Source organism: Myotis nattereri, assembly GCF_964212035.1.
Source record: "Myotis nattereri genome assembly, chromosome: 3".
In the NCBI taxonomy this organism is placed as follows: Eukaryota; Metazoa; Chordata; class Mammalia; order Chiroptera; family Vespertilionidae; genus Myotis; species Myotis nattereri.
The window spans coordinates 76,824,254-76,839,388 of NC_138077.1; the positions used below are offsets into that span (position 1 = coordinate 76,824,254).

Below are 15,135 nucleotides of genomic sequence, written 5' to 3' on the forward strand. Positions count from 1 at the left end.
AAGGGATGACAGCTCAAGCCTGATGAAACTGTCATGAGTGACTATGCAACTCTGGGCAGAAGCTGAGTTCCTTGTCTATTCAGTTTTGACTTTGCCCTCAAAGTTTGACAAATTGCAGTCTGTTTTAGTGAGAGCTCAGACTCAAGGTAAAGTGTACTATTTTCTCTAGCCTCTGCTGACCTCATAAATATGTCTCCCAACACAGGGCCATGACTAGGAAGGAAGCTCAGTATGGAGAGGTGGGCTTCGTGTAGCTACATTCAGAGATCACTGCCCTTCCCTGTTGCATTAGGCATTTTATTTTAAATCTAATCTTCCTCAATGTTTTTGAAAGAATAGAAAGGAGAATTATCTTTTTTGAAAGAGTCACTATTTTAACAAAATTCATTTACAATTATTTTATTAAACAATCATTTTTTACATGTCATCACACCTTACCCCTGAAGTGCAAACAACAGTCTGAGGTATTAAAACTGAAGGAACATTTGCACAAATCTGTAAGGTTTCCACACTATAGTAACCAGAATATTTAGTATAGCTACATACTACAAGCAACTGCAGGTTTGTAAGAAGGTATATAAAAGAGATCTGCTTTGTCTCTTAATAGCTCTGATTCTCCCACTTATGCAGAAAGGGTGGCAAAAAATAATATGAGATTTAAGTTGCTTGTGAGATGATATGCCTGCTATTCAGTTTTACAATATGGTGTACATAAGTTAAAAGGTCAATAGCTGAAACAGTAGCCATCCTAAAACACAAAAATCAAACTGACAAACTAGTGGCAATGATATTATGTCCTATTCATAGGATTTAATCCTCAGGCCAATGGCAATTCACTTAAAGTATCTGAAATAGATTTTCCAGAATATTTCAATATGATCTACATACATTTAGGGTCACATAAGTACCATTGTCCATATTTTTCTTTTTGCACAATTTTCCCTTTATATTAGAAAATAAATTTGCTAACACAGATAGAGTTCAGAAGGTCACATCAAAGTTATTGTGAAATATCACAGAGGAGATTTTCTCTTTAAGTAGTAGACTTAATATTGAAGAAATTATCCAGAAACTTTCCAGATCCCATGTCAATCTGACTATGCCTACACCTTGAAAGAGAAAATTGAGGCCATTATATAGCTAAATATTGTAACATAAACATTCTTCTGAACTATTCAGCCAAACTGGATAAAAGGCGCTTTTTTGATTTGATGATTGATTTAATTATTAATTTAAGAATGTACGTACTTACAGACTGGCCCATGCCTAAGAGGAGGTGGTGGCTAGATAAAGGAGGTGAAGGGATTAGCCAAAGAACATATATGCATATCCCATGGACACAGACAATAATTTGGTGAAGGTCAAGGTAGGGGATGTGGGGGTGGGTGGAGGTAGACAAAGAGGGTGAAAAGGGGGGATAACCTGCTATAATGTCAACATTAAAAAATGTTAATAAAAAACAACAAAAAGTATTCAGATACTTTATTTGAGTCAGATCTAAAATTGCATAGTGATTTGCATGTAGGATAGTAAATTAAGTACTGAAAAATGGGTCACAAATGTTGAGTAGAAATTATTTTCTACATAAATGTTTATAGTTAACACAGCATTTCTAGGTTTTGGTATTTGAATTGTTTTATTTGTTCAATTTTGTGGATATCTTGATCAAAGGGAAGGTTTTTTTGTGTGCTTTCTTCTTGTAAGAACAGAGACTGCTTAAAACTTGGCTTTTTAAAATTTTAGCAAAATTGGTAAAGTGTCCAATGCTTTTTGCAGCTTATTATTAGAAGAAAATACTGTTTATTTAATAGCAATTATAACACTTTCAAGAAGACACCTTTAACATAAAGCCTCCTGCATGCTATTTGTTTTGTCAGCATCCGAAATTTGTAGGAAAGAACAATATTTTTGGAGACTCCAACAAATATATGCAAAATACATTTAACCTATTTTCTCTTTGTTCTAGGGGAGAAAATTAAAAAAAGACCTAGATCGTTAAAATCCCACACAAGAACATTATGCTTATATTTGGGGACAAGGTCCTCTTCCCACAACTACAGCTTGCTTTTCCAAATAGTGGTCCTTGAGTTAAGAATAATCATTGCAATTGTCTCACTGCTGGAAGCACAGCTGCTGGAGAAGAGCCAACACACGCTGACTTGGGGAAGCTGATCACAGCCAAAGGAATAATGGTCTATGGTCACTGAGTATCGTTCAGAGGTTGAAAACTACTTTTACTGTTTGACCAGAAATGGATACTCCACAACATTCCTTCCCAACTAGGAAAAAAAAAAAAAAGGTAAAGGGATTAAGCAAAGAAAAAACAAAAAACTCAGACACTGTCAAGAGTATGGTGATTTCCAATGGGAAAGAGGGTGAAGGAAGTAGAAGAGAGTAAAAGAGGGATAAACGGTGATGGAAGGAGACTTGACTAAGGGTGGTGAACACACAATACAATATACAGATGATGTTTTATAGAACTGTACACCTGAAACCTATTTAATTTTATTAATCAATGTCACCCCAATAAATTCAATAATTTTTTTAAAAAGATAACATTTCCCAAAAGTTTTTCTAGAAAATAATGTTGATTTGGGAAATCAGTCCAAAATATCTCAGGTGTCTAAATTGGCCAATCCCCAAGTATATCCCCAAGCTGAAACTATCTGGAATAAAACAAAAACAATTTTCATTTCAGAACTGTAAATCTAAATGCCAGTGCATTGGGTTTTAATGCTTATGGGGCAAAATGTAAAAAAAAAATTCCTTTTTTTCCCTCTATTCCAATCTTTTATCTCTATAACCAATAATCAAAATAAAATTGAAATAAAATAAAATATGACTTATCCTGTAAGATATAAATCCTGAATATTATTTGCTTGTTGTCAGTATAATCATTGGTGCCATACAGATATGGCTGACCACATCCATAAGAGACAACAGCAATATTATCAAAATTCTTTCACTAGCATCACGCTGAAGAGCTACACTGTGAAATCTACCAAACCTACAAATATCAAGTGCTGGCTCACATTCATTTCAGATGGGACACTGACTGCGGTCTCACAGTGAGCCTTCTCTCCAGAGCAAGAACCTATTACAGTCAGTCAAAGACTGGGTTTCTTATGCCATTCAACACCAAACTATTGGGTGCCTTCTTGTGTAGAAGGGCCAGTGAGCACAGGAGTAGGGAAAAGCTTGTGACGCCCAGAATGACCATTCCTGATATCAGTGCGCTGGTGACAGCATTCAGCTGGAAAGGAGGTGCATTTGGAGAACCTGTAAGTAATAAGACAAACACAGTGGAAAGCCCAATGTTAGATTCATGTTATCTTATCCCTACATATATGAAAAACATCTGCCATCGGTATCTTACAGAATAACAGCATGACATTAGATCAAGCAATAATCTATGTGACTATTTTTTAATTCAACAACCAAAGGATTATATTGTTTAGAAGCTTGGTAGCCACAGGGTAGCAAACAAAAGTAATAGGTCATCTATAAAATTCAATAAAAATTGACCAATAGGTCACATACGAATTCAGAAATCCTCAGTGAACTGCTATTTAAAATATAACAGACTAATAATATATTTACTTGATTATGAATTTGCAACTGATCACCAAAAAAACTTTAAAATTAAAAAAATCATCATTTTAGTTTCAGTATATGTTAATTATCTTACCAAGCTGTGAATTGTTGGTTGGAGTCTCATCTGGAAGGGGAAAAAGAAAAAAAGAATAGCAATATTATGTCTCCAAATATTTGTCTATGTTTATTATAATTCTATAATTACTTTTTATCAACATGTCTCCTCACCTTCACCCACAAGCTCCATGGGGAAGGCAATCGATAACAAAAATTCTCCTAAACCATTCTGCTTTCCAATTTTCCATTCCACATGTGAAAAATTTCATCATCTATCTGTTTCCCAAGCCCATACACTGCCACAAATATAATTGCAAAATATACTGTTCTGTATTCTTTTCTGCCAGCTTTGTTTCATCATTATCTCTTTAGTCATGTTAGTGGGGGCAGTAATTGTTAACAGTTATTACATTTTTTATAGCCCTATATCCTGCCATTTGTTATTCTCTTATAGAGAAATATTCATTATTTAGTGCTGCTCTATTTTAAGTGTTGCCAATTTGCCCATCGTAATCAGCAAAACATCATTTTACGTTCCAAGAAGATAAATTCACACTTAATAACTAACTGAAAGGGAAACATGAAGTCTGAGCTTGAGTTGTAGGTTAATTTGCATCTAGGAAGCTGTTGATTTTTCACTTTTTCCTGGCAAACATAATAATAGATGCAATGAACACATTCACTTGGCTTCACTACCTGTTTGGTAATCATATAGCAATTAACCCTTGGAGCTTGTACAATGAGTGAACTTTGTATTTGTGTTTAAATATGTGGTTGTGTGTGCGTCTGTGACTGTTATTTGAACCATAAAATTAGTGCAGTTGACAGATTTTGGAGTATAAATATTATGACAATTAATGTGTATGTAGTGCCATACAGTTTACAAAGTGCTGTTTTGGATTTTATCACATTTAATCCTCATAATAACCATATGGTTTGGATATGATTGCTACCCCCACTGTAAAGATGAAGAAACTTCCATCTGTCACAGCCTCTTTGATAAAGTAAACATGTGTTTAAGTAAAAGCTCAGTTTCAGCATCTTTTTTCTAAAATAATATAAACTAGCCAAGTATGAAAAAATATTTTTAGTCAGAGATGAATATCTCAAGCTTCAAAACTCTAGGATTAGCGTTTGAAACCATTGATGGGAGAACTTGGTGAGATATTTATAAAATATCTGATGCCATTTCTTTTCAGACATGTGAGTCTTGGCAGAAATGATGGTTCCTCTGTTTGATCCCTGAAGAGCAATGCCCAAAATTAATGGAGCACACATTCTTGGGAATCTTTAGAATGGTGTGGTGCATTGCTATAGGACAAAAAGAAAAACAGCTCCAATTTTCCTTATAAGGCACCCTTAGGAAAATCCTAACCTCCAAGCAACACCATTTTATAGACACTTTCTTTTCATGGAAAGAGATGGGATGAAGGAACTGTGATCAATTCACCCAGAGGGTCCATGTGACTCTTTCTTAAGGCAAACTGCCTCCCTGGAACATGGAGGAGAATATATAACACTCTAAAAATTTTTCTAACAGTTATTCTTTGTTTAGAAATCAAACTCATTGGCTCTAAAACATGTTTCTTTAAAAAAATAGAAAGCTCCTTTCTCCTATATGTCCCAAATTAGACAAAAGTACCCCAACTACTTTCTGCATCCTGAGGTTAATAAGAAAAGTCAGAGTATCCTCTCCTCTCCCACATTATCTCCAACATTTCTGTAAAAACAATATCCCAGTGTGCCGAGCCAGCTCAGCCAAGGGTTCACAAGCCTGAGTGAGGACGGTGAAGGATGAAGAAATGACAGACAAAGAGAATAAGCTGGGTGTAGGTGGATCTTCCTGTGCCTGGCTGAGGCCACAGAGAGAGATCCAGAGGCAAGCTGAGCCTTTATTTTATAGCCAGAGGTAAACAAGGTAGTGGTCACCATAGTTACAATGTTCTTGTGAGTTTCACTTGTTTTGGCAGCACTTGCTGCACCTCTCACAGCCCATTAGCTACCCAGGAAGGATGTAGGGAGCGTGGTAAGGTCAAGCCTAATTATGCTAAGAGGACTGTGCCCTCTAAGCTGGGACTTGTTTGCGGCTTTGACAACAAGTCAGTCTGAGGCTTAACCCTATAGCCGCGCCCTATACCCAGGTGTCACCCACGGAGACTTGGCTGTGAACAAAATATCTGTGGGGACACAAGGCCACATGAGCCATACCAGCTCCAGGTTCTAGGACTCTGAAACCGGAAGCATCCTATGTTTGGCAGATGGCTGAAATCAAAGCATGTAATACTTGAACAGTGTATGGAATTGTATTTGATAGTGGATAAATGTTGAGAAAATAATTTGATCTGGCTGCTTTTTCTGATGCCCAGCAATATTAGTATCATTGCAATTAAAAAAAGAAACAAATCAAAGCACCGTTGAGCCCAGAAAGGGGAGGTAGACATTTTCTAGAAAATTTTTGTCACCACACACTCCTGTGTATTTTTTTTAAATTATTTTTCTATATTTTTGTTAATCCTCACCCAAGGATATTTTTCCATTGATTGTTAGAGAGAGTGGAAGAGAAGGGGAGAGACACAGAGAGAGAAACATGATGTGAGAGAGACACATCGATTAGTTGCCTCCCCGACACGCCCAGACCACCCTTCAGTCTCTGGGCCAGTGCTCTATCCACTGAGCCAAACAGGCTAGGGCCACACTCCTGTTTTTTGTTTGTTTGTTTTCATGTCCTCTTGTTCTTAACATAGACATATATGCCAAAATATACCTTCTGGAATTAGATCATATTAGAATACTAAACTTGATGGGTTCTTCAAAAACACAATGTTAGCTGAGGACCAATAGGAGAAAAGTGGTCACAGCAATGCCACAGCTGTTCCAAAGCCACATGTGGCAGATAAATTATCATTCTCTGCTTTTCTTTCATATAAGTAGTTGAAATAAATGGGGAAAAAAGAACATTAGTACAAAGATATATGCAAGATGAATAGTTTTCTTTCTTAGAGCAAGCTATTTTTTAACATATTTTTATTGATTTCAGAGAGGAAGAGAGAAGGAGAGAGAGAGAGAGAGAAACATCGATGAGAAAGGCACATCAATCAGCTGCCTGCTGCACACCCTCTACTGGGGATCTAGTCTGCAACCTGGACATGTGCCCTGACTGGGAATTGAATCTGGGACCTCTTGGTCCATGGGACGATGCTCAGTCCACTGAGCTACACCAATTGGGCACAAGTTATTTTTTAAAAAATTTTCAATTACGTATGTAGTAAAATGAACCACATATTTCAAGTTCAGAGCCTTCAAACTTCTTACTTTCCACCTCGTTATGTTTGTTCATAGTCTCTCTCTACCTTTGAACTCTGAGATCACTGAGAGCAAAGACTATGGCCTGTTCTCTATTATATTCCAAATTCCTATCAGAGTGCCTATCCCTTATAGGGGTTAAATAAATTCACTTAGGTGAATTATTAACTACCCAAAATACTCAGTAGAGTAGTTGAACAAGAGTTTGTCTTGGAATTCTCCATTAGAATTTATGTAAATAAACTTTGTTACTATTGTTTTTCAGTGATGATACGTTTAAATTTCCAGAATTGTACCACATGATAAGCATTTCCCTACCAAACAGTTTTAGTATTTTGGATCTTAAAGAATAACACTTCAGGAATTTTGTGGGTATTTGAATTTTGAGGATGTAAATATTTTCCTAAATCAACTAACAAAATGATTTAACAACGTTGGGTAAAAATAACCAGAATGGATTTGATCTCATTAAAACACAAAAACAAAACAAAAGTTCTGGGGTTTATCATCTTATTAAACTTGACCTAAGCCAAATGTCTAGGGGAAAGGAGTGGTCCAATGAGTAAAAAAAAAAAAAAAAAGCAAAACTTGCAAGTATCAGAGAGGTTTGACCAGAGCAAATCAAGCCTGAAATTGGACTTCTCTCTATAAAATCGGCCATAGGATCTGGAGAGATAAATTCTAGCTGACCTACGGTAAAAACAGAGTGAAACTAAGGAAAGAAGGTTGCCTTGGTCATTAAGCAGGACATTAAGTTTATATTGGATTTCCTGAGGATGGATACAGCTTGATTTCCTGAATTCTGGGTTTACGTGGAATTTAAAATATTATTTAGTAACTAATTACATTATTTAGGAAACATTGTTATATATGGTCCTCTATACAGTGAGATCACCATGATCACCAAAAAATGAGAAACATCCTATTGCTATTTATCTAACTTATGAAAAATAAATCCACGGAGAGTGAGAGAGGAAGGAAGCAGATCTGTAATGTTTGAACATAATCCTTTGGGAGCTTTGCCAGTGGAGAGCCCAAGGTGACTAAGAGACAACCTCATTGTGTTGGGACTAAATATCACCCATGAGGTAAAAGCACGTTGAACTTAGAAAGGAAGGAAACCAGCATGGCATCAGTGGTGTTGTGATTAAAGGCATTACTTCGTTGAGTTTTTAACATTGATACTTTGAATGAATAAACCTGCAAACCTGAATCGCTGGTTAGCTATTTAGAAACTTCTACTTGGTGATCTATAGAAAATTTGGTCTTTTTGAAAATTATCTTACACTAGCAAATTATTTGAAATGTGTAATATTTAAATTAAAAAATAAATAAATTCAATTTGGTTCCAGTAAAAGGGAAGGCAAAGAGGTTAATAAGAGGAAAAGCCATCTACTCAACTTTCAAGGTTCTTTTCTTACAGCAAACTGACACTAGACACACTCTATAGAAATAAAAATATTTTTATTGTACCAACCCCAAAACATTCCTAATCATTGGCAACAAGAGCTGAGTTTCCATGCAGTGTGATTATAGAAGCTATTTCAGACAGTTAAATAGAGATAAGATTTGGGCCTTTTATAAACCACCAACTAGCTCTTTTCAAACCATTCAAAACACATACCAACCCTCAGGAGTGTGGACTAAGTCTTAAATTTTATATTTAATAAATGTATGCATTATTTAAAAGGCCTGTTAGCTTTTTTAAATGCTATGTCAATACAAACACAGGGGAATGAATAAAGCAATCGTGTGGATTTTTCAAGCCCAAACCACTTTTTGCTTAATTACCTACTTCAGGCAAAAAAAAAATTTCACTGTGGGATGGAAAAAAAGGTAAAGATAATCTAATTGAAATACAACAATCGACTTATGGCTAATATAAAATAGAGAAAAAATATTACAATATAACCCAAATCAGAATTCTGCTTTTTAAGACAAATTTAGAACTATAGATTTAGAAAGAATCTTTATAGCTACTTTTATTTAAAAAACCTTTATTTAAAAAATGAAGGAACATTTGCCCACAGAACTAAAATAAAATTCCCAAGTCACAAAGCTTGTTAGGGCAAAAGATGGAACTACTCAGGTGTTTTTTAATTAAAATTTAATTTGTTTTCTTTACACTGCATGTCTGTTTTATTCTGGATGTCTCTGGTTTCATGCTGATTTATTAGTAGATTCATGAGTATGAAAGAGTACATTAGACGGGGTTATGTAACATTCAGAATCCTGGGAGAAAAGAAAGGGTACGCAAACTGGGCCATTTAAGGAGAGTTTAATAGGACTATTAATAAAAATGTAGGGAATTCATAAGAGAAAGTAAAGTTAATTGGGCAATGGGTGAAGGGGAGGGACCAGCTCTGAGACCAGCTCTGTGGAGAGAGCTGTCTGGCAGGAGATGGGTGGACTTCACTCCCGTTCTCTGACAGCGCCACCTATTGGCCAAGCCCAACCAGAAACTGGATGGCAAGACCGCCTATAGGCCAGTCTTCAGGGGCAGAGGGCAGGGCGGGGAAAGTAGAGTGAATTGGGAAGGGCAAGTGAAACTGTCCAGGATGGTATACTTTCTGTGTGTGTGTGTGTGTGTGTGTGTGTGTGTGTGTGTGTGTGTGTGTAAAGGGAAATGTGATAAAGACAATACTGCCCTTTGAGTAAGTTGAGTAAACAGGAAACTACTGTGAAATTAAAGTTGTTTAGCAGTTTATCTTGTCTTACAGTTCATTAGCGCTCTTTAGGAACCACTTTGTGTTCTCCTTAGAAGCCAACTAACAAGCCATTTTGTAACCGAAGATTACTACACACAAAAGGGGGGCACTCTTACCACTCCGCGTAATGATGGGCCCCGCAGAGAGGATGGCATTTCCAGACGTGCTCTGGGGGCTCCAAGTGGTCCTCCTCCCTGCATCCCTCCTTTCTCTGTGGCTGCAACTCTGAGGAGTTAATGAAAACAAATGAAATTCCACACTGGCACGAAATTGTTTCTTTATGGCCATTTGGAAAGCAGATTCTTTTAGAAGAGATACCACATGTTTAATTTTATTCATTTACTTCTGTGCATTTATTTAATTACTTTACATATAACTGCTACAGTGTTTCTTATCCTGGCGTGGCCACATTTCTTATTTCCTCCCATTATAGTAGTGCATTGCCTCATTAATTTACACAGCTCAGTGGCTCCCCTGAAAAAAAGAGCTGTGTTTATCAAACTTTTCCTCTTTTATTTCTCTCAAGCCTTTAATAAATCTTTCCCTGAAATGTTGCTCAGCACAGAGCCCAGGTAATGTGGACTCTCCATTTAACCCCATCTGATATAGCTAGTTAGGACTAAACTAGTCCATAACGGTACAGAAATTCATGAATTTGAACATAAATATAAACATACTAAAGTCATTTCATATTATAAAATGTGCCTGTATTTTTCTCAGGTTAATATTGACATGACCCCAAGAAGGTCTGTCAGCAATAGAATTTTTTTTATTCCCTAGTAAATGGATCTATATTTTATGTGATGGCTTTAAGCACTTCAGAGTCACACCTTTTATAGCTTTTCATTTTTAATCCAAGGGATTACTAGGCCAGCTGGCCCCAATCTCCCTTTCTAGTGCCAGCCCTGCCCCCTCCTCAGGTTTTTCATCATCTTCCACTCTGCTCCACAGCCTTACTGTAGTACTGGAGGTTCCCTGGCTACTCTGTTTAAGTGTCTGTGGCTCTGACCATTCTTTGGCATGGAGGGTCTCTCGCAGTCTTGATTTTTTTTTTTCCTTTTGGGTTCATCCATCTTCTGGCACAGTTCAAGTTTCATCTCTTCCACCAACCCTCCCAATATCTTCTGCTTCATCTCTCTCACAATGATGGGCACTGCCTCTTACCACAGCCCATATCCACATCTGCCTTGTGCCATAACATTTTTCTCTTGTTTCACTTCATCACTATTTCCCGCTCCTAAAGGATAAGCTCACTGAATTCAGAATCCATGCATGCATCTCTGTATCACCAGTACAATGCTTGGCACAAAGTCGGCGTTCAATAGATCTCCACTGGATGAATGAATAAATCCTACCGCAAACAGTTTGACCTGATGCACACCCACTCTCACTATAGAAATCAGTGAGCACTTGATAACCTTTCAGCGTAGATCAATTTGACAATTTAGACTAAAGTTGCTCAGAAACATACTGGCATAAGGAAGGGGCAGTCATCAGCTCTGCAGAGCTTGGTAACGCAGTGCAGGAAGACGGTGGACATTTTCTGATTCTTGTGTTTCACAAATCGGAATACTTCAAAGGAGAACCGTCCCTGCTGGCTTCTACCGTTTTCAATGACCGTGGTCTGTGGATCTTTGTCACAGCTGCATTTTAGAAAATGTGAAAACAGGATATTATTGGAAATTACCAGCCCACTGGGACTTGTAAATAAATCTCTGCAGTCTTAAAAGTACCCCACTACATTAAAAGCTAACAAAATCATGCCGTGCTAGAGACATTTAATAAGAGAATAAGCTAGCTCAACAGATATGATAAGAATGACTTTGATCATAGAACATAAATAGATCAGTTCCTGATTATGACATTACTGTCACATTTTAGAGGTAATTTCACATGGTAACAATCCAAAAACTATAAGTATATATAGTGAAAAGTCTCCTCCCATCTTTGACCCTGTCCATACCAGTCACATCCAGGTACAAACCTGCCAGAGGTGATCCCACTTGCCTTGTGTCCTCCCAGGGAACGTACAAAGAGAAGCACAAGCAACATATCCTTATTGTTCCTTCCTTCTTGCACAAACTACAGCACAATCTATATGTTTGAACCTTGCCTTTTTAAAAATTTGGCAATGTACCATAAGAGATCTTTCCATATCGATACTTAGTGAGCCTCCTCATTCTTTATCCACAGCTGTATAGTATTCCATTTGACAGAGTTTATTTAGTTACCTAATTGTGTATCCTGGAATATTTTGCTTTTTACAAACAGAGTAAATAATAGGTTGCCTTATAATGCAGCATTTTGAACATGTGCAGGGTATCTATGCAATATATCTATGAGATTAATTGATAGAGTTTGCTACATTGCCCTCTATAAATATTGTTATATTTTTATACTTTTTCAGTAATATATGAAAAAAATCCCTATTTTCCCCCAGAGCTACAGGAACAAAACCTATGGAAAAATGTTTGGATTGTTCCCTATTTGATAGGAAGAATAAACTATTGCCATATAATTATTATTTACATTTTTTCATATACATTAGAGCCACTTTGTGTTTCTTAATCTGAAAACTGCTTATGTCCTTTGCCCAAATTTCTATTATTGGCCTTTCCATCCTGATTCCTACAAGTTCTTTAAACGTTAGGAAGAGGGCATCCTTGTTTGTTATATAAGTTCCATATTGTTTTACTTTGTTGTTTGGCTTTGGACATTCCTCACAGTGTGTGTGTGTGTATGTGTGTGTGTGTGTGTCTGCACACATACACACTTTTATTTTTATGTTATATTTTCAGTATTTTCTTTTATGGTGTCTAATTTTAGGGCTGAAGACAGATTTTCCATATTTCAAAGTTTTAAAAATATTTCTATGTTAACATATGTTTCTACCGCGTTTAAAGGTAGTTTTTATACTCAAGTTAATAATCTGTGTAAAGTTTATTATGGTGTATTGAGTGAAGTATAGATCTAGTGCTATATTTTCTCATGGTTATCCATTATCCAGCTCGATTTTAAACATCTCTGTTTATCCCACTGCTTTGCGATATCACAGCCTACCATATAGTAGATCCCCAACATTTTGGATATATTTCTCAGCTTACTTTTCCAAAATTTTTGTCATCTATGTGTCTGGTCTTGCACAGTATCACATTTATTGAATAATTTTAGAGATTTTATTAACTATAATTTCTGGTAGGGCTATACCTTCCTTATCTCCACGTTTTATTGGTGTTGTTTTTATGGAGTTGTACTTTATCACTTTTTTCTTGATTTGAGTACCTTGCACTTCTCTATTTTATGTTTTTTAAAAGAACTTTCTGTTTTCTGATATTGTTTTAAATTGCTAGCTATCGATATATAGCTTATTTATTATGCCATTTAATCTCCTATATCCTTACTTAATTATTGGCCACCAGAACTAAGTTTCCTGAGAGAGAGTAATCAGTCTTTCACTGTTATTATATTTCTGACTATGTCTTTTGTTCCTCTAGTTTCCATTTTGTGAAAGCTTCAGTATTATCCAATGCACTCTTTCACTATGTTGGTATAAATTTCTTTTAATTTAGGAGAGTATTCTTGGGCTATATTTTTTACTCTATTAGTTTGGTTTCTTTGGGGGGTTCCAATTACACATATTATACATGCATTTCGTTCATTTTGCTATATTTTATTTCTATTGTTTCTACTCTAACCTCTTTATCATCTCCTTCACATATGTTTCTTTATAATTGCATTTGTTATATTTATCTTCCCTGCCCCACACTGTGCTGTCTGCTGTGTCTATTCTCCTTTGCACACCTTCTAATTATGTCCTCCATTTGTAATAGATTTGTTTTTTTCTATTTCATCTAAAAGTCTCCCAATTCTCTTTTCATATTTTCATGGCCTTACATTTTACTGTCCTTTCTGACCTGAGTTCTTTTGATTGTATCTTCATAACTATAATTACTTCTTAAATTGTAAAACAAAATTATTGTTAGATTGTTTAATTACAAATCTGTTTCATGGCAATGTTTATTATTATTATTATTTTTATTATTATTATTATTCTTACTACTACTGGTGGCCTGGTGCACGAAATTTGTGCAGGAAGGGGGTGTCCCTCAGTCTGGCCTGCACCTTCTCTAATCTGGGACCCCTCGGGGGATGTCCACAGGGATCGGGCCTAAACCGGCAGTCCAACATCTCTCTTGCAATTCGGGACCGCTGGTTTCTAACTGCTCACCTGCCTGCCTGCCTGATCACTAACCACTCTGCCTGCTGGTCTGCTCGCCCCCAACTGCCCTCCCCTGCTGGCCACTTCACCCCCAACTTCCTCCCCCGCCAGCCTGCTCACCCCCAACTGGCCCCCCCTGCTGGCCTGCTTACCCCCAACTTCCCTCCCCTCTTGGCCTGATCGCCCCTAACCACCTCTGCCTCAGCCTGCCACTATGGCTTTGTCCTATAGGACATCCGGAAGGTCTCCTGTTCTAATTAGCACATTACCCTGTTATTAGTATAGATTTTAATCATCACCCAGGATATGTTGAGAGAGAAAGAAAGAAAGAGAGAAACATCAATGTGAGAAACATTGATTGGTTACCTCCAGTACACAACTGGACTGGGGATCAAATCCACACAAATTTGGTGTACGGGATGACACTCCAACCAACTGAGCTACCCAACCAGTACATGGCAATATTTTTCCTAATGGCAATATTTTTCCTAATGAGTTTAATTCATCTTTAACAATTTTTTCTGACATTTTTCACATTTCTCTTGTAGTATATAGGAACGTTGTCAGAAATGCCTTCATTTATTGACCATTCATATCTGAAAGAGTTGGATTTCCCCAGACCTGTTTGTTTGTTTGTTTTGTTTTGTTTTTACCCTGGGAACTCATAGGGTAAAATGTAGAATATTAATGACCTTCCTCATGGTTTCCCCAATTCATGGGCCACCCTCCTGTTTTACAATGACAGGAAAATATTTTTTAATAATGTAATTGTGCAGTTGAATTTTCTCTGCCTTTCTAAATTTATATTCATGAGAGTTTCAGCCCTGTGTTTCTCAGGTTTATTCATGAGCACATTCCATCATTTTATTTTAATCTTAACTGCTTTTATTAACACTAACACATTTTGGACTTTCAATGGGCTTTCTTTCCTCCTAGTTTTACTGAAAATGGCATTTTGGAGACTTCTTTTAGTTATGCATTTCACTCTTCTATAGTTTCCAACAAGAAAAATAAAAAGATTGAGAACTAAGCTGAAATCATGGTCATACCAGATAGAAGTCTGATAATTGTACTCCACATTGGCAATTTGTGATTTTTATAGACATTTTGGAAAAAGAAAAATGTCAAAACAAAATTATCCACAATTTCACCATGAATTAGTAATCTCTGTGAACAATTTTATGTATTTCCTTACAATCACTTCTATCATTTATAACATAAATGAGGTTAACTCTATATATAATTAGATATCAT

The 15,135-nt window shown here is 36.5% G+C and overlaps 1 protein-coding gene across 1 annotated transcript in view; it reads right to left on the minus strand.

Moving 5' to 3' along the window:
- Positions 1–3,103: 3,103 nt before the first annotated feature.
- ZPLD1 (zona pellucida like domain containing 1) overlaps positions 3,104–15,135 on the minus strand; it is a gene marked incomplete at its 3' end in the record, with an annotated part of 41,927 nt that continues 29,895 nt past the window's right edge. The window contains exons 7-10 of the mRNA XM_081088246.1: positions 11,134–11,305; positions 9,779–9,887; positions 3,689–3,718; positions 3,104–3,279 (exon numbers count right to left, since the gene is read on the minus strand). Coding sequence (XP_080944372.1) covers positions 3,104–3,279; positions 3,689–3,718; positions 9,779–9,887; positions 11,134–11,305 — 487 coding nt within the window. The remainder of the gene's footprint in view (positions 3,280–3,688; positions 3,719–9,778; positions 9,888–11,133; positions 11,306–15,135) is intronic.